The 19,422-nt window shown below is 42.8% G+C and overlaps 1 protein-coding gene across 6 annotated transcripts; it reads right to left on the reverse strand.

The window, feature by feature from the left end:
- Window positions 1-11,858: 11,858 nt before the first annotated feature.
- Window positions 11,859-19,155, reverse strand: LOC127448877 (myosin light polypeptide 6-like). Of its 6 annotated transcripts, XM_051711773.1 has the most exons (7): window positions 19,035-19,155; window positions 18,693-18,720; window positions 16,647-16,790; window positions 14,562-14,735; window positions 13,012-13,089; window positions 12,873-12,908; window positions 11,876-12,312 (listed from the first exon to the last, which is right to left on the reverse strand). In XM_051711773.1, the coding sequence occupies exons 1-6, from the start codon at window positions 19,035-19,037 to the stop codon at window positions 12,880-12,882; spliced, it is 456 nt and encodes a 151-aa protein (XP_051567733.1). In that variant the 5' UTR covers window positions 19,038-19,155; the 3' UTR covers window positions 11,876-12,312; window positions 12,873-12,879. The 6 variants fall into 6 exon arrangements, with proteins under 6 accessions (XP_051567730.1, XP_051567732.1, XP_051567733.1 ...); XM_051711770.1 differs by lacking the exons at window positions 18,693-18,720; window positions 19,035-19,155 and adding an exon at window positions 17,181-17,413 and having other exon boundaries at window positions 11,859-12,312; XM_051711772.1 differs by lacking the exons at window positions 18,693-18,720; window positions 19,035-19,155 and adding an exon at window positions 18,078-18,159 and having other exon boundaries at window positions 11,866-12,312.
- Between the last annotated feature and the right edge of the window lie 267 nt (window positions 19,156-19,422).

Here is a 19,422-nt window from a genome sequence, read left to right on the forward strand (position 1 = left end):
ATCTTTTCGGAAGTGCATGTTTTCCGATACGCTATGTGCAAGAAGAGCTCCGACCTTCTGAAAGGCGGGCGGTCTCGTCTCTTGCAGTGGTTCTGATGCTGGGGATGATAATGCTTAAGTCATGTCTCTCGCTGCATCAGGCGAGTGGTCAGTGGATGATGCTGCCTCCCCCAGCGAGAGAGAGGAACGTGCACGCGCCACTGACAGGGAGATGCTCCACGTTCTTACAAGGGCGGTCAAAGAGTTTCACCTTGAGTGGTCTCCCCAAGAGGAACCTGAACAGTCTCGCCTCGATGAATGGTTCCTGCAGTCCGGACGCCATCAAATGGCAGCATCCCGCAAATCTGCCCCATTCTTCCCCTAAGTTCATAATGAACTAAGTCCTGGCGCGCGCCCTTCTCGGCGCACTCGCGCAGTGACGCCATCCTCTTTAATGTGGACAAAACACTGTTCCCCATCTGCCCACTACTGACTGTTGGGAAAGGAATATTGATGTTTACAATATTGTTCAAAATGTTGTTTCTGTGTCTTGCACTCAAATGAATGCAATAAAAAATGCAATAAGTGCAAAAAAGAATACAGCACTCTTTACAAATGCATGAGATGCTCACACATTCTCAAAAAAGAGTCCTTTTCCTCTTCAAAGAACACACATTATGTGCAACCGCTTCCCTATAGCGAGCGTTGCATCATATCATACAGTGAGCAAACCAAATTGCCCTCTGTCCCATTGTGTGGCGAGCCCTAACGGCTATTTCAGAATGGGTGCAAAAAATGATTGAACATGGCTATAATTATCCAATTTCCAATAACATGGCTATAATGATCCAAAAACACAACAGAGATTGTGCCAAACTGTCAAGCACAAAAGGGGTTTTACAGCCATTATTTTCTTGTTCCAAAGAAAGAAGGCGGACTTCGGTCAATCCTGGATCTGAGACATTTAAATCGCACACTCATAAAGCGGCCATTCAAAGTTATTACTCAGAAACGGATCTTATCTCATGTTTGCCCACACGATTGCTTTGCGTCGATAGATCTGAAGGATGCGTACTTTCATATCCAAATTGTACGACATCACAGGATGTTTTTGAGATTCATGTTCGAGGGAACAGCGTATCAATTCAAAGTCCTGCCCTTCGGACTGTCTCTGGCTTCTCGCATATTCACGAAGTGCATCGATGCGGTTCTCGCCCTCTGAGACTGAGTGGCGTACGCATATTGAACCACCTCGACAATTGGCTGTTACTGGCACAATCAGAGGCTCTGTTGTGACCGCACAGAGACTTACTGCTTCAGTATCTAAACCTATTGGGTCTCAATGTGAAGTGGGCGAAGAGCACACTCTTCCCCAGCCAACAAATCTCCTTTCTGGGAATCCACCTCGACTCCACGAGCAGGTACGCGCACCTCATGAGCCATTCTACAGTGTCTGTCTCAGTTCAAACCTGGGAGAACACTTCCACTGAAGCTGTTTCAGAAAGCATTGGGATTTATGGCTGCGGCATCCTCCGTCATTCCATTTGGTCTCTTACACACGAGACCTCTGCAGTGCTGGCTGAAGCGCCGTGTGCCACAACATGCTTGGTGCCAAGGGCGCATGCATATCACTATATCCCGCCGCATATACAGCTCTTGCATTTTACCAGCGAGGTGTTGCGCTGGGGCAAGTTGTCAGGCAGAAAGTGGTGACCACGGATGCTTCCAACACAGGTTGGGGGGCGGTGTGCGATGGACGCCTGACTTTCGGCACCTGGACAGGGGCGAAGAAAGCATGGCACATCAACCACCTAGAGCTATCGGTTGTATTTCTAGCCTTAAAGTCTTTTCAGTCAGAAATAGCGAGCTGTCATGTCCTGGTTTGCTCAGACAACATGACAGTTGTGGCATATATAAACTGCCAAGGCGGAATTCATTCATCAACACTGTTGAGACTGACGTGTCGCCTCCTCCTATGGAGCGAGCATCATCTCCTCTCCCTGAGAGTGAGTCCCAGGCCGCCTGAATTACGGCGCAGACCTACTGAGCGGGATGTGGTAGTGTGTCTGTCAGTGGGGAGAGAGGAAGTGGTAAGAGCCATCACCTGGTAATTATCGATGCTAAACACCTGTGTCTCATTTCAGTGACGTGGAGACGGGCTTTAAAAAGGACAGCGGAACGCCAGAAAGACAGAGAGAGTCTGAGCTACACACCCTGAAGCCCTACGCTGAAAAGCTGTTTGTTGATTTAAGTTTGTTCTGACTGTTATCACTGAAGCTGTGTGTGCAAAGTAAAAAGACTTGCTGGAAAGCATATTTTGAGTTTAAATTCTGAGAATAAAATAAGATTTACGTGGACTGCAACCCCGGCTCCCACTTCCTCCTTGCTGGAACCTTCTACACTGGTGCTGAAACCCGGGAACTGGGAAGAAACCTGGCTGCCATGGACACCTCACCACAGGGCGAAGTCATCCGTGCCTTGGATAGCATAGCAAGTCTAACAGGTTTGGAACAACATGAGGGTAAGTAAATGATGACAAAATTTGAATTTTTGTGTGAACTATTCTTTAATTCCAGACTACAAATGCTTGCAGTGATGAACGTAATATCAGAAAGCCAATATCAATTTCAACAACAACATACACTCCCGCTGTGATACTACCTGCAGTTTACATTCTCACACATGTATGTGAATTCACAAGTATGCAGTAGTCCAATATACAGTATTACTGACAGAACATTCACATCAACCTCACAGACCCACAGGCCTCATAACCAGTGTTGAAAACGTCATTTGACCAATTTGCTCAACTTTTTGGTCTTTGTCTTTTACATTGTAGTGGTATACCAATAAGTAGTTCGTTGTTGTTTTTTTTGTTTTTTTTTTAACATGTTGTTTATACTTTTTTTAATGATGACTTGAGAAGCTGGTAACCGATGCATTGAGATGTGTGTGAATGTTTGAGGACATTTAATTTGTCCTTTGTGGCGATTTAGCAGGAGCTGTTTAGCACCTGTTTAATTGTGTTTGACAGAATGGATCCGTTTTGGTTTCAAAAACATTCAAAAGATTCTGCACAATAAAAGACATCATCAGTGAAATGAGCCGTGTGAAGTGTTCTCATATAGTATAAAATAAACCAATTTTATGTTGCTGATTAATACTCATAGTTGGAGGAGTCACGCAAAAATTCAAATGAATAATCTACTGACCCTAATATTACAGCTAAATGTAAACAACTACATTTTTGTTGTGTATGGTGAACGAGTCATTTTTGAACTTGCAGAAGTGTGAATCAGATTTGAGACCTAATAGAGCAGAAGGCAAGAATTTAAATGAATAATTACTTACATTTTGATCAGTTTCTCACATGAAGCTATAGTATGGTTACAGAATACTTGTCATTTAGCGCATCAAGTCAGTGGTATTATTATTATTATTATTATTATTGTCTTTTTTAGAGCTTGACAACTAGTCACTATTTATTTCCATCATAAATTAAATAGCAGCCTGGATATAGTGTTCCAAAAAGAAAATCATTTGTCTTGAGTGACATGAGGTCGAGAAGGGCTGCATACTGATGATTCATTCACACTGCAGTGTATTAGTACATGATTCAGCCACTGGTTAGCAGTATATACCTTGCAGAAAAAAGGATGATATGTGTGATCATTTTTAACGGCTTTCCTTTAGCAGGGAAATGTCATAAACAGTTTAAGCAAAAAAAAATATATATATATATATATAAAAATAGATTTTTGCCAATTCACCCAATTTCGCGATGCATATAAACACTTTTACGGGTGCACATGTGATGTGTGCATGCCTGATTACATTTTAAGGTCAAAAACAGAATAATCCAATGATTTCAAATCTCAAGTACACGCGGTTCCCTTACGACTCAGTACACTTGACATTGCGTAGCAACGTATACGGGGAATACCTTCTTATACGACCTAATTGAAACCTCTCTACAATAACGGCAATATGCTAATATTCACACGAGGTGGCACGGCGGGGTGGCGAGGTCGAGCAGGATGACTTTGAGGTGGTCCTCGTGGCGGCATGCCCCGCAGCCCCTCAATCTTTTCGGAAGTGCATGTTTTCCGATACGCTATGTGCAAGAAGAGCTCCGACCTTCTGAAAGGCGGGCGGTCTCGTCTCTTGCAGTGGTTCTGATGCTGGGGATGATAATGCTTAAGTCATGTCTCTCGCTGCATCAGGCGAGTGGTCAGTGGATGATGCTGCCTCCCCCCAGCGAGAGAGAGGAACGTGCACGCGCCACTGACAGGGAGATGCTCCACGTTCTTACAAGGGCGGTCAAAGAGTTTCACCTTGAGTGGTCTCCCCAAGAGGAACCTGAACAGTCTCGCCTCGATGAATGGTTCCTGCAGTCCGGACGCCATCAAATGGCAGCATCCCGCAAATCTGCCCCATTCTTCCCCTAAGTTCATAATGAACTAAGTCCTGGCGCGCGCCCTTCTCGGCGCACTCGCGCAGTGACGCCATCCTCTTTAATGTGGACAAAACACTGTTCCCCATCTGCCCACTACTGACTGTTGGGAAAGGAATATTGATGTTTACAATATTGTTCAAAATGTTGTTTCTGTGTCTTGCACTCAAATGAATGCAATAAAAAATGCAATAAGTGCAAAAAAGAATACAGCACTCTTTACAAATGCATGAGATGCTCACACATTCTCAAAAAAGAGTCCTTTTCCTCTTCAAAGAACACACATTATGTGCAACCGCTTCCCTATAGCGAGCGTTGCATCATATCATACAGTGAGCAAACCAAATTGCCCTCTGTCCCATTGTGTGGCGAGCCCTAACGGCTATTTCAGAATGGGTGCAAAAAATGATTGAACATGGCTATAATTATCCAATTTCCAATAACATGGCTATAATGATCCAAAAACACAACAGAGATTGTGCCAAACTGTCAAGCACAAAAGGGGTTTTACAGCCATTATTTTCTTGTTCCAAAGAAAGAAGGCGGACTTCGGTCAATCCTGGATCTGAGACATTTAAATCGCACACTCATAAAGCGGCCATTCAAAGTTATTACTCAGAAACGGATCTTATCTCATGTTTGCCCACACGATTGCTTTGCGTCGATAGATCTGAAGGATGCGTACTTTCATATCCAAATTGTACGACATCACAGGATGTTTTTGAGATTCATGTTCGAGGGAACAGCGTATCAATTCAAAGTCCTGCCCTTCGGACTGTCTCTGGCTTCTCGCATATTCACGAAGTGCATCGATGCGGTTCTCGCCCTCTGAGACTGAGTGGCGTACGCATATTGAACCACCTCGACAATTGGCTGTTACTGGCACAATCAGAGGCTCTGTTGTGACAGCACAGAGACTTACTGCTTCAGTATCTAAACCTATTGGGTCTCAATGTGAAGTGGGCGAAGAGCACACTCTTCCCCAGCCAACAAATCTCCTTTCTGGGAATCCACCTCGACTCCACGAGCAGGTACGCGCACCTCATGAGCCATTCTACAGTGTCTGTCTCAGTTCAAACCTGGGAGAACACTTCCACTGAAGCTGTTTCAGAAAGCATTGGGATTTATGGCTGCGGCATCCTCCGTCATTCCATTTGGTCTCTTACACACGAGACCTCTGCAGTGCTGGCTGAAGCGCCGTGTGCCACAACATGCTTGGTGCCAAGGGCGCATGCATATCACTATATCCCGCCGCATATACAGCTCTTGCATTTTACCAGCGAGGTGTTGCGCTGGGGCAAGTTGTCAGGCAGAAAGTGGTGACCACGGATGCTTCCAACACAGGTTGGGGGGCGGTGTGCGATGGACGCCTGACTTTCGGCACCTGGACAGGGGCGAAGAAAGCATGGCACATCAACCACCTAGAGCTATCGGTTGTATTTCTAGCCTTAAAGTCTTTTCAGTCAGAAATAGCGAGCTGTCATGTCCTGGTTTGCTCAGACAACATGACAGTTGTGGCATATATAAACTGCCAAGGCGGAATTCATTCATCAACACTGTTGAGACTGACGTGTCGCCTCCTCCTATGGAGCGAGCATCATCTCCTCTCCCTGAGAGTGAGTCCCAGGCCGCCTGAATTACGGCGCAGACCTACTGAGCGGGATGTGGTAGTGTGTCTGTCAGTGGGGAGAGAGGAAGTGGTAAGAGCCATCACCTGGTAATTATCGATGCTAAACACCTGTGTCTCATTTCAGTGACGTGGAGACGGGCTTTAAAAAGGACAGCGGAACGCCAGAAAGACAGAGAGAGTCTGAGCTACACACCCTGAAGCCCTACGCTGAAAAGCTGTTTGTTGATTTAAGTTTGTTCTGACTGTTATCACTGAAGCTGTGTGTGCAAAGTAAAAAGACTTGCTGGAAAGCATATTTTGAGTTTAAATTCTGAGAATAAAATAAGATTTACGTGGACTGCAACCCCGGCTCCCACTTCCTCCTTGCTGGAACCTTCTACACTGGTGCTGAAACCCGGGAACTGGGAAGAAACCTGGCTGCCATGGACACCTCACCACAGGGCGAAGTCATCCGTGCCTTGGATAGCATCCAGGAAACTCACCATCAAGCTCTCCTCGCCCAAGAACGCCGCTTCCAGGAGCTCCTTCAGGCTCAGGCCGAGAATCGGTAACAGCAATGAAGCCACACCTCGTCCTCACGAAAATGGGGCCCCAGGACGATCCGGAGGCATTCGTGAGCCTATTTGAGCAGTCGGCCACCGCCTCCGGCTGGCTGCGAACACAATAGACCCTCCACCTGCTGCCGCTGCTTTCCATGGAGGCCCAGCTCACGGTGCAGCAACTACCCGGGCGAGAGGGAGGGCGAGAGGCCTGGACTACACGAAACTGATGTATAATCAGAACTGATGAAACTGAATATGGCTGTCCTGCAGCGGGTTGGCCACACCCCAGAACAACACTGGCAACGGTTCCGCTCCCTCACCCTGAGCGAAGCCGGCCGCCCGTTCACGTTTGCCCAGCAGCTCCATGATGCCTGCCGAAAGTGGGTGCTAGCAGAGGAAGGCTGCAACGTTGAGGACGTCATCGAGCTGATGGTGCTGGAGCAGTTGACCATTCGCCTGCCCCAAAGAACTGTGGAATGGGTCCAGTGCCATCGCCCCATGTCGGTGGATGGCTCCGTCCAGCTGGCCAAAGCCCACATGGCTGCATACCCGGAAGCCGGCGAGCAGCAGTCTAGATCTCTCTCTCTCACTCTCTCCCTCTTGCTGCTGCTACCACTCTTGTCCCTCCCTCTCGCCCTATACCCACATGTTTCCACCCAAACCGGCGTCCCGCTTCCGCAGGCTGTGCTATATGCTAACCGGATGCATCAGAGAGGGGGTGGGGGCCATGCTCTCACACCACCCCCTCCACCTCACAGGAGACCTGTGCTGTACATTAGTTGGAAGCTCTCTTTGAGGGAGACTAAATACAGCATGATTGAGAAAGAGTGCCGGCCATCAAATGGGTTGTCCTAACCCTCCGCTATTACCTGCTGGGGCGGGCATTCATCCCCTGCTCGGATCACACCCTGCTTCAGTGACTCCACCGCATGAAGGATACCAATGCACGGATCACTTGTTGGTACCCAGCACTTCAGCCGTTCATGTTTGAGGTGGTCCACAGATGGTTGTGGCTGATTTCCTCTCCAGAAATGGGGGGGGGGGGGGGTTAGCAGGCCAGATGGGGCCTGGGCCTGAGTCGGGCGGTGGGGGTATGTGGAGCGGGACGTGATCGTGTGTCTGTCAGTGGGGATAAAGGAAGCGGTAAGAGCCATCACCTGGTGATTATTGACGCTAAACACCTGTCTCATTTCAGTGACGGCGGAGACAGGCTTTAAAAAGGCCAGCATATCTGCGTATCACGCACATGAAGCCGGCACCTCTATAGGAAAGCATGATTTAATCAAAGTTCCTTAAAGGAGCAAGATGATTAAATCCACCTAGGCCAGCTACAGTCCCGACTTGGAACTTAACTTTAGTCCTAAAAGCTCTCGCAGCACCCCCCCCCCCTTTAGACTCTGTTGATTTGTGCATGCTCTCCGTTAAGACAACACTACTGCTGGCTCTGGCCTCAGTAAAAAGGGTAGGTGACCTGCATGCACTATCAGTCAACAATTCATGTCTGGAGTTTGGCCCCGGTCTTTCAAGAGCCACTGTCAAACCCAGGAAAGGCGATGTGCCTCAGATCCTAACCTTCAGGCCTTCTTCCCTCCTCCATTTAATTCGGATGAGGAACAATCATTGCATTTGTTATGCCCTGTGCGGGCACTACATGCATACGTTGAGCGTACTTGCCAGTTCAGACCGTCTGATCAGCTCTTTATATGCTATGGAGGACACACAAAAGGAATGTCCGTCTCCAAGCAAAGGCTATCTCACTGGATTGTCGATGCAATTGCCCTGGCTTATGAGTCGCAGGTTAAGACTTGCCAATTGGTGTGAAAGCACACTCAGCTAGAGGCATGGCCTCCTCATGGGCATGGACGAATGGTGTGTCCTTACAAGATATGTTTTGCAGCAGGATGGTCCTCTCAAAACACATTTGCAAGGTTTTACAACCTAGACGTAAAGTCTCTTTCTTCCGTCCCACAAGATTGCTGCGTCATGTTCCTCTCTGGGAAGTTATGACGTGTAGTGTGGCGTGATGGGATTCTGTTCCCCATATGCGTTGCTACGCAATGTCGAGTGTACTGAGTCGTAAGGGAACATCTCGGTTATGTACATAACCTTGGTTCCCTGAGACAAAGGGAACGAGACATTGCGTAGCGAACACTAGCCGCACTACAAGATTCAGAGTTCTTGTGGTATGAGCAGTGAACTCCTTGTTCTCAGTCAGAAATTCTGAGGAAATGGTGTTTGTACACCTGTTTTTATAGCGGACAGTTTCGCGCCAAATCATGTGGGGCTCAAACACCACAGCCAATATTAGAATATTGGCATTATTGTAGAGAGGTTTCAATTAGGTCGTATAAGAAGGTATTCCCCATATGCGTTGCTACGCAATGTCTCGTTCCCTTCATCTCAGGGAACCGAGGTTACGTACGTAACCGAGACGTTCTCTTGCCTTGTCGGGTTTTTTAAATAAACTTTTTGGTTGTTACTAGTGTATTAGTGTGCATGAACACTCAGTGTAAGGAGTTCAGACCAAATATTGGCCTTTATCACACTTACGCATTTGCAGAGCGGAAGCTTTGCTTAGTAGTGTAAAACAACTTCTGCTGCAGTCTGTTTCAATAGATGAAATTACTCCTGTCATCACACCGTAGGAAACCATGCTTCCGGGATCTTTCGAGCAGCAGATTTCAATGGGTGAAATAGGCAGCGCTGCAGTTTTAATAATCTTTTATGATTTATAGAATGTAATGATGTCTTTTAATGTAAAAAAAAATGTTATTATAAAGGAATATCTATAGTTTACAGTTAAGAAATTATGTGGGTTCTTATCTGAATTATCGGCAAAACAAGCTTAAACTTTGTTTAATGAGCCTGTATGATTCTGTCGGACATGTAACAGGTTGATTAATACACATCCTCACATGTTTAACACACTTTTAAGGTCTAAGAATTTGTGTACTTAGAAATGAAAACTGCCATCAGACATACAATATGTGTCTTAACTGCTTAAAATATTAACCCACATACAATAAATAATATTTTACTTCAATATGATCATATTCCATATCAGAATTTAATAACAGACGTTTCGATTGAACAATATTATTTACTGCATTCAGAATGAATGCAAAGACATCATTTGTATGACTGTATGACATTATTTTTATTCACTTATCATTTCACAAACATTAGTCCATGTGCTGCGGTGGTGGAGAGGGATCTGTTCCTCCTGTTATATCGTATATGGTGATCTTGATCATATTTGACCTCATATCTGACACAGTGACAGCACTTTGGAAATTATAAACATCCGTTTGCGATCAGAGTTTGCCTGATTTCTTCTTAAAAAAGTTAATATCAACCAACAGCTGCTTTAGGTCAGTTGTGTCTAATAGAGCAGACACGATAACAATGACGATAACCCGTGAATTATCATCATTTATGTAAAATTCGGAGTTTTTCCTGATACAACGATCTGGTGGAAATTTAAAGAAGCCCTCATCTCCAATAATCTGTGGGAAACGGGGTGTTCCAACCCCTCAGACAGCACTTTTTGGGCAGTTGCAGCGCAATTTGAACGAAGCTCCTATAGACAGCGGTTCTTTTATGGGCAACACAAGAACACGGAAGGGGCGGGGCGTTTGTTTGTAAACAGTAACTTCATCTATGGCAGTGCCCTCAGCGCGGAATTGTTATGGCCTATTTTATGAACAGTTCATCTCAAATACTTAATCTAAACAGACCTACCTCACCTTACAATCATAAATCAGGGATAATGAATTATAGAAAAACGATGTCATGTTGTTTTATTATTTTAAACAAGATGTATGTGAGCAGGGACCACTTAGAGTATAAGTACGTTTTTTATTTTTTATTAGATGAACGCAAGAATATATACAAACAAGAGTACCTTTACCTATTAAAGAACATTAGAACAAGACGGGTATACAATAAGTCATAAAAAACGTATATTCCGAGTAAAGATTCTACATGAGTATTTGCGATGATGATGACCACATTGCTTTCGTGTTCTTACTTTATATAATCTCCATGTATGATATAAGATCTATTTAAAAATGTTCACATACAGAAACGTTTCCATCCCAGAGTCCGATTACAGAAATTAACTGGTTAGACTGTTGTAGAGTCCACTCGCGAGTCGCAACCGAATGCAATGTAAATAAATTGAGATGAAACTGTCCCAGTATCTACAACTGTATTATATTCACAAACGGGAGATGAGCATGCTGCAATAGTGAAAACAACGACATTAAAAGTCTTAAACGCTGTCTCATCGGACTTGAGTTGAGCAATTTCATCCTGTGGGAGTAAGCTAAACATCGCGCGCAGCTCCTCATGAACTGGGAAAACTTGGCGCTGATAATCCCCTCGCTCAGATACTATTACACATTAAAGCGCTAGATAACACATGGTGAAGTGCTGAGTTACTCCAAAGAAACGATTAAATGGTTGATGTTTACTGCCAAGTGCATTCAAGTTGGCTTAATTTATTTAGAAAAACTGCTATCGTCCACGGACAGATCGATGGTTTGGTTGCACCATTCGGAGCAGGATGTGCGGACTGTGTTTTAACAAAGTCTCTTTCAAGGCAAGTCAGTCCACTTAGCCATCTCTTTTAGAACGCACCGGTGCACCGAGTGAGCCAGGGGAAGAGATGGGTACTTGTTACCATTATGGACCAGCATGGCTTTGAATGTTACTTTAGTATAAATACATGTTCATTTGGATTCATATGTTGTTGTTTTTTCTGACTTTATGTGAACGAAAAGACACAAATTCGCCCGTTTTCTCATTGGAAATAGGTAAATTTCAAAATAGCACTGTCCTGGTCACAAAAGCAAAGTTTGTGGGGAATAATAGCCATTTTCTATACTTTTGAGGCATAAGCAATTAGGAAATACCACTTACTACCCAGGAACAAAAATTGTGTTACATAGTGTTATCGCATGAATAAGTAGGTATACATGTGTTCCTAATAAAGTGCTCCATGAGTATACATACCATCAATCTAAACAGGGTACTTTTGGTTTTGTTCAGAATATGTAAACACAGGGCCACTTTGAAATGTTCCCCAGCTAATATATTCAAACACCTTCACATACTTCTAATTTGGTATTGCCTTGAAAGATGTTTATTAGCAGAGAGAAGCCTGTGTTACTTAAGTTAACAATACTAAAATGGATGTGGTTGATTCACAAAGACTTACAAGGCAACCCCTTCTCTCCTACACATATTGTACAAACGCACTCATACAATCTGACATAAAGAAGGATTAACCAAATCAAAAGTGTTTCGAAGTCTCTGAATATTTATTATGTTAATGAACAGCAGATGATAAAAGGGGTGTCAAATGAATTACAAACACACACATTTTGGCCATTTTGACAAGAGGTTAACCAAAACACACAATTGGAGCCAATCAAAATGTCCCTCACAGTTTAAGACATGACTAGGGTTGAATAGTAACACTGCATGAAGGCATGAGGTGGAATGTAACGGCTGAATGGAAGGTATTCCAGCAATAATTCTCCTGAAACATGATAAAAGGCACTTAAGGAAAAAAATAAGGGACAAACCATTTAAAAAAGCTAATATGGAAATGCTGAATCACATAAATGGTGGGCTGACGGACAAAATAAAATAAAACAGACATGTTTCCAATCTTCAACCGCTCATGACCATCCTTACGAGTTCTGTAGAGAAACAAAGAGAAAGATTAGCAAAGTTGCCTAGACCCATAAACAGTCAATGACTGTAGTATGTGCAGTTTTCCCTGGAAACACCCACAACAGATTTGCCGCAGCCTGAGTATGATTATCCAGGCCTATAAGTTTGAATACATTAGAGATAGCATACCTCCTTATAAAGGCAATGGGATAGGAGATAAATAACGTACTGTATATACAAAGAGAAAGCAAGGCCAGCCTTCAGCAATGTGACAGGACTAGAAACTAAAACCAAAGGGATTTGGAAGACAACATCATAGTGGGGACTTGTCATCACTCTAGTGTCTACATTGTAATTTAGAGCAAAGGAGATGGCATAAGGGTGACCAGCAAACTTTGTTCACACTAGAGTTAGCACCAGCACAGCATCACCATAGCAACAGTGGGAGTCAGGAGATGCCTATGGACATGCAGAGATGCTACATGCTAGACTATAGCCAGGGAAGGCAGCAGAGAGGAGCTGGAGGAAAGAAGAATAAATTAATATAAAACTGAGAGACAGTTTACAAGACTTTCTGTACCCATACCCTCTCTTCAGCCAGCCATAATGTGGTGAACAAATGCTGTCAGGAGGAAAAGTGAATGGGTTAAATGCACAACACTTTAAATGTAATCACTCGTGAACGTCATGACATTCAGACACCAAAAGGGATCTGAAGGTTGTACCTTCATAACTGATGCAGCCATTAGCATCCTCGTGTCCTGCCAAAAGAGTCTCCACCTCTTCCTCTGTCATCTTCTCACCTATAATCAAACACAAGCACACAGATATGTCAATGTTTTCCTAAAATAAATGTTTCAACACCTATTTTCTACACAACACCATTCTGGACAATTATTCTAGTGTTTTGTTTACAGTACCTTCATAGACAATATATGATGTAATGTAAAACAGCTGTCAGTCTCTCTGGGATCATTCAAATATATACACACATTTTGAAGTATGCTAAAGACACATATGGGTAATTAAAGGGATTGTTTGCCAAAAAATAAAAACTCTGTCATGTTGGTTCAAACATGTATAACTTTTTCTTTCCTGAAAAGGAGATGTTAGGTGGAATGTTAGTCTCTTTTTCCACACAGTAAAATGAATGGTGAGGTTTAATATTTTGCCCAACATCTCCTTTTGTGTTCCACAGAAGAAAGTCATACAGGTTTGGAACAACATAAGGGTGACTAAATGACAGAATTTTCATTTTTAGGTTAACCGTCCCTTTAAAAATATGCTTAAGTAAATTCTAATCATTTACTCACCCTCATGCCATCCCAGATGTGTATGACTTTCTTTCTTCTGCAGAACACAAATAACATTTTTAGAAGAATATCTCAGCTCTGTAGGTCATAACAATGCAAGTGAATGATGGCCAGAACTTTGAAGGTCCAAAAAGGTCATAAAACCAGCATAAAAGTGATACAAATGACTCCAGTGGATAAATCCATGTCTTCAGAAGTGATATGATAGGTGTGGGTGAGAAACAGATCAATATTTAAGTCCTTTTTTACTATAAATTCTCCTCCCCGCCCAGTAGGTGGCGATAAGCATGAAGAATATGAATCGGCAAAAACATAAGTAAAATGTGAACGTGAAAGTGGAGATGTATAGTAAAAAATGTTAATATTGATCTGTTTCACACCCACACCTATCATATCACTTCTAAAGAAATTGATTTAACCACTGGAGTAGTACGGATTACTTTTATGCTGCCTTTATGTACTTTTTGGACCTTCAAAGTTCTGGCCACTATTCACTTGCATTGTATGGACACAGAGCTGAGATATACTTCTAAAAATCTTTGTTTGTGTTTTGCAGAAGAAAGTCAGTCATACACATCTGAGATGGCATGAGGGTGAGTAAATCATGAGACAATTTAAATTTTTGGATGAACTATCCCTATAGTACGCAGAAGTATATACCATACAAGTTTCAGTGCAATTCATGTCAGACTTTCAAGTGCTTTAATTCAGTTCTATTCAGTTTTTTATATAGCATTTTTCAAAATGCATCTTTTTCCACAGCAGATTTACAAAGAATAGTGCCTTACAAAACCCAGTGAGCAAGCCAAAGGCAACAATCATTGCAAGAAAAACTCACTAAGATGTTTAGGTAAGATGAGAAAGAAACCTTGGGTGGAACCACGACTGATTGTACTGTATTCTACAGCTTTACTGTACTCCAACTCTATTATATCATTATAAAAGGAGCTATGATTCTTTACCCAGTGTAGTAAGGACGTGCCGTAGTTCAGCGCCCATCACGGTTCCATTTCCCTCTTTGTCAAACACCCGCAGTCCCTCAACAAAGTCCTCAAATGAACCCTGATCCTTGTTCTTAGCGATGGCCTGGAGCATGGGCAAGAACTGCTCAAAGTCCAGCATCTTCATGTTCATATCTGAGAAAAAGCACCACAACATCAAGACATTACAATCACTCTTATTGTATTCACACCAACATAATTCACATCTAACCCACTGCCAATCAGCCAGATTAGAAAGGATTCAAGCAGAATGATGCATTTATAATTGAATTGTAAATGTGGAGGATAAAAAACTCACAACTAGATTAAATCAGCAGGACTGTTTGTTGTGGTCCTGTGTGTACTGATTAAAGAGATAGTATTGTTTTGTCTGATGAAATGTAGAAAAGCATTGCTGCTTTATTGATGACAACATTGTACTAATAAGTAATACAATTTGTATGTTTTGTTTTGACATAACTTATATGAAATACTGTGTTGCATTTATACTGCTACAAGGTACTCATCACCTATGTTTAATTGGCGCACTGGTCAGTAAAATGGCATGACTCAGCATTACTTAATACCTAAAAGGTTCCACATTAAAATTTTTGGTGATCTTTTGGAAAGTGAAAGATGTCTAACAATGCATATTCGTGGGGGCCCGGGTAGCTCAGTGGTAAAAGACGCTGGCTACCACCCCTGGAGTTCGCTAGTTCGAATCCCAGGGCGTTGGGTGGGTAGAGTCACATGGGGTAACCTACTCATAGTCGCTATAATGTGGTGCATTCTCGGTGGGGCGCGTGGTGAGTTGAGCACGGATGCCGCGGTGGATGGCGTGAAGCCTCCACATGCGCTATGTCTCCATGGCAAACCCGCTCAACAAGCCACGTGATAAGATGCGCGGGTTGACGGTCTCAGACGCAGAGGCAACTGAGATTCGTCCTCTGCCACCCGGATTGAGGCGAATCACTATGCGACCACAAGGACTTAAAAGCGCACTGGGAATTGGGCATTCCAAATTGGGTGAAAAAGGGGAAAACTAAAAAACAAAAAAAACAAAAAAAAAAACAATGCATATTCGTAACTTCTGTAACACTTAACATTTTTTATTTTTTTTCCCCTTTTTCTCCCAATTTGGAATGCCCAATTCCCAATGTGCTTTTAAATCCTCGTGGTCGCGTAGTGATTCGCCTCAATCCGGGTGGCAGAGGACCAGTTGCCTCCGCGTCTGAGATCGTCAACCCGTGCGTCTTATCACGTGGCTTGTTGAGTGCGTTGCCACGGAGACATAGCGCATGTGGAGGCTTCACACCAACCACCGCGGCAACCACGTTCAACTCACCACGCGGCCCACCGAGAACGAACCACATTATAGCGATCACGAGGAGGTTACCCCATGTGACTCTACCCTCCCTAGCAACCGGGCCAATTTGGTTGCTTAGGAGACCTGGCTGGAGTCACTCAGAACGCCCTAGGATTTGAACTAGCGAACTCCAGGGGTGGTAGCCAGCGAATGTTCCCTTTATTAAGGGTTTATAAAGGGGTTCATTAATGAGTAATAAGTCATTCATTAATGCATTATAAATAATTTTTATGCATTTACAGAAACATGCATAAAAAGGGCAGCTTTCATCCAATACTTGCCAATTAGTGAGCATTTTTACTCGCATGTTATAAATGCTTAATAAATACACTTATTCATTATATTTTAATCAAAAACATAAAAATGCCCAAGTTCATGATTTATATCACAATGCCAGAAAAATAGTTTCTGATGTTGGCAACATCATAATAAATGCTTTGCCGCTGTCAACTTTACATTAAGGTACATTTTCTTAGGTCACTAATGTTTAAGAAGTGTTGTTAAGCATTTATAACACGAGGCAAAATTTGTCAGCTATTGCATGAAAGTCAGCCTTATTATGCATGTTGTTATAACTGTTTATAAATAATTTATAATGCATCAGTAAATGTATTATTAGTGATTAATAAACCCCTTTATAATCCCTGAACAAAGGGAACATTAATGTAAAGTGGTTCCCAAATGCAGAAGTAGGGCCTGACCTTCATTACTGGGGTTGCCAAGTACTTTGAGGACTTCAGCATTGACAGGATTTTGCCCCAGAGCACGCATCACATCCCCACACTGATTGTACATGATCTTCCCATCTCCTGTTCGATCAAACAGAAGGAAGGCCTCTTTAAACTCTGTTATCGAGAGAAAGAGAGCAAGAAAATGCATTAAGTAGCTGGCATAGAAAAAATACATACTGTATAGTGTGTGACCTATAGGCCATTAAGTGCCTCACTGTAACCTCAAGGGACAAGTTCAAATAAGTTTTGTTGTAATCAACATTATGCCACAAAATTAATTTGTATTAAACCTGGAATATTCCTCTAAATTATGTGCAGCAAGATACCAACATTTATGTTTATGGTGATCTGAAAAATGAGAATAACACTGGGTGCATTTTTCATGGTTTTGTGAGGGTTTGTCTCGAAAGCAGCAGATACGTTTTAATCTAAAATCGTGAGGCATCTAGTTTGAGTGTTTGAGATCACTATCGTAGTGCGAGTCTCCCCAGGCAAACTACTGACGCTTCACAACCCTGGTAGCAGGAATCTTGCGCTTCTCTGGTCGCGTCGAGTCAAAACTATGGCTGTGTCTCGTTTGGAAGGCTGCGTCCTCCAGAGGTCGCATTTGTCGGCCGCATAAGTCAACGAGGCTGTCTCGTTTCATAAAGCGAGTAGGACACTTCGAATGCAGCCTTCGAATGCGACCTTCTTTCACGGGAATTCGGAGGATGCATGAGGTGTATTCTTCGTGGGCACACACAACCCACAATTCTTTGCTTCAACGGAAATGTCAAAAAATATATAAATAAATAAATAAATGACGCCAATTTGTCCGTAAATATGATGTTCAAAAGCAAAGAATGTTAATTCCCAAGTTGAAGTACCTCAGTAGATGGTGCAGAGTATATAATATGTATAATTATATTAATATATAATTAAAATAAAGTATTAGACTAAAAGTACACCTGTAAAATCTATTTTCTTTTCTCTTTACATCATTATAACTCTCCTAAAATGTACCTCATGCATTCCCTTCTAAAGGGACTTTGTTCCCTTCTCACTCAAAGCGCTTACGCTTGTTAAAGAGTGACGTGCTGTCATAGCAACCATGTTAAGTTCCGTTTCCGTTTGTCCTACGAAGGCCGTCTCGTTTAAACGAGGTTTATTTAAAGGAGGATACTCGGTATACTGCAGCCTTCAAAGGACGCGTCCTATCTAGCATGCAGCCTTCCAAACGAGACACAGCCACAGCCTATATACATACTCCGATTAACCATATAGACAGAAGAGAGAGCGCGAGAGAGAACGCGCACTCCATCAACCAGAATGTTAAACAATAAACAGGGGAGGATATTGTACAATAATGAGCAAAGGAACACCGTGCTAGCCACCATCTAATATAGTTCGTACTGAACTTACTAGATATCTGGTGATGGATGTGCTGTGTCTCGAAAGACCTCTGAGTAGACAGCATGTTTGGGCATCATAGCCGTGCGTCGCGCGCCCACAAATGCTGTCTGTGTAGGCAGCTTCCTACAGTTTAAGACACGCTCTGTGACTGCTATACCGGAGCGATTTGTCGTTGCTACGACCTATCAAACGTAGCCTACAACTATCCTACAAATCTCACTAAAATTAATTTAATTCAAAGACATCTTCATATATTTTGCTTTATATACGGTACACATTCCAGTCCTTCCGGTCCTTCAAACGCAACGCATCTGTAAATTGCACTCCAGTCATGCTCATACTTAACAGAAACGTCCTGTCGAATTGAACGCTATTCCGTATTACATTAAACATAAGAAATTGCTGCATGTGCTATCACATTATGTATATCCAGTGCCAAACAATTGCTATTATACTGTACAGCTGTCAGTCGGTGCAAACTGAGGTGCAGGCCTTTACATTTATAAGACAACTGAAATAGAGTCTAATGCAAACAGGCATATACTGTACAATGTGGCAGGGTATGTGTAATTCGGTATAATTCATATTGTCGTAATATTCATATTGTCAACACTTATAACTCACCACAGATCTGGTCCTCTGTGAAGTCAGACTGCCCAAGCCAGGATGACGAGGGGCAACATAACACAGCATTAAAACACATAAGATAAATTAAATATTTCAATTAGAATACTGGACAATTGGGTTAAAAAAAAAAAAAAAAAAAAAAAGAATATTGAGATTCTCATTTAAATATTAAATGTGTGAGATCTTAATCTGCGTCTTGGCTTGACAGCAGATCTGACTTGAAGGATTAAAATGCTTATGGCAATAAATGAGTCAGTGGTGTTCACAAAACATATAACGGTTATATTGGCAAAGCTATCGGTGGTATGACTAATAGGCGAGAGATGGCATTGCGCTTACCATAGCTGCAGTGGTTGAGGATGGAGCAGAGGAAGCGTCAACGGGAGCGCTATGTGAATTACAGTATGAGCACGCACACGCGATACATTCACAATGACGTCATGTCCACTAGATTCAATCAGAATCGACCTATCAAGCGGGCGCTGGTTTCCCTCTACCGTCATTACCACTGTGTTAGTACTACATGCGCAGAAAAACCACGGCAAATACCGTAATTGTAATGTCGTCGCGTTACATCTTCACTCTTAGACAGCATCTAGTTGCTAATTTAAAAACATTAATTTATGACAGATGGTGGTATCCAATCAAACGTAGAAATAACTTTTAATAAGGCTAAATTGATGATGTGTGGGGAGTCATTTGTGGGGATTAATACAGATGTAAATGG

This window comes from Myxocyprinus asiaticus, chromosome 12 (assembly GCF_019703515.2).
Source record: "Myxocyprinus asiaticus isolate MX2 ecotype Aquarium Trade chromosome 12, UBuf_Myxa_2, whole genome shotgun sequence".
NCBI lineage: Eukaryota > Metazoa > Chordata > Actinopteri > Cypriniformes > Catostomidae > Myxocyprinus > Myxocyprinus asiaticus.

Excerpts from the sequence above, each read along its gene's own strand:
- LOC127448877 (XM_051711770.1), bottom strand. The coding sequence starts at position 17,322 with ATGAAACGAGACAGCCTCGTTGACTTATGCGGCCGACAAATGCGACCT. Across the intron at positions 16,791-17,180 it reads TGCTACCAGGGTTGTGAAGC|AGTTTAAAGAGGCCTTCCTT; the intron begins GTCAGTAGTTTG and ends TCTCGATAACAG. Across the intron at positions 12,909-13,011 it reads TGGCTGCATCAGTTATGAAG|CATTTGTTCACCACATTATG; the intron begins GTACAACCTTCA and ends TCCTCCTGACAG.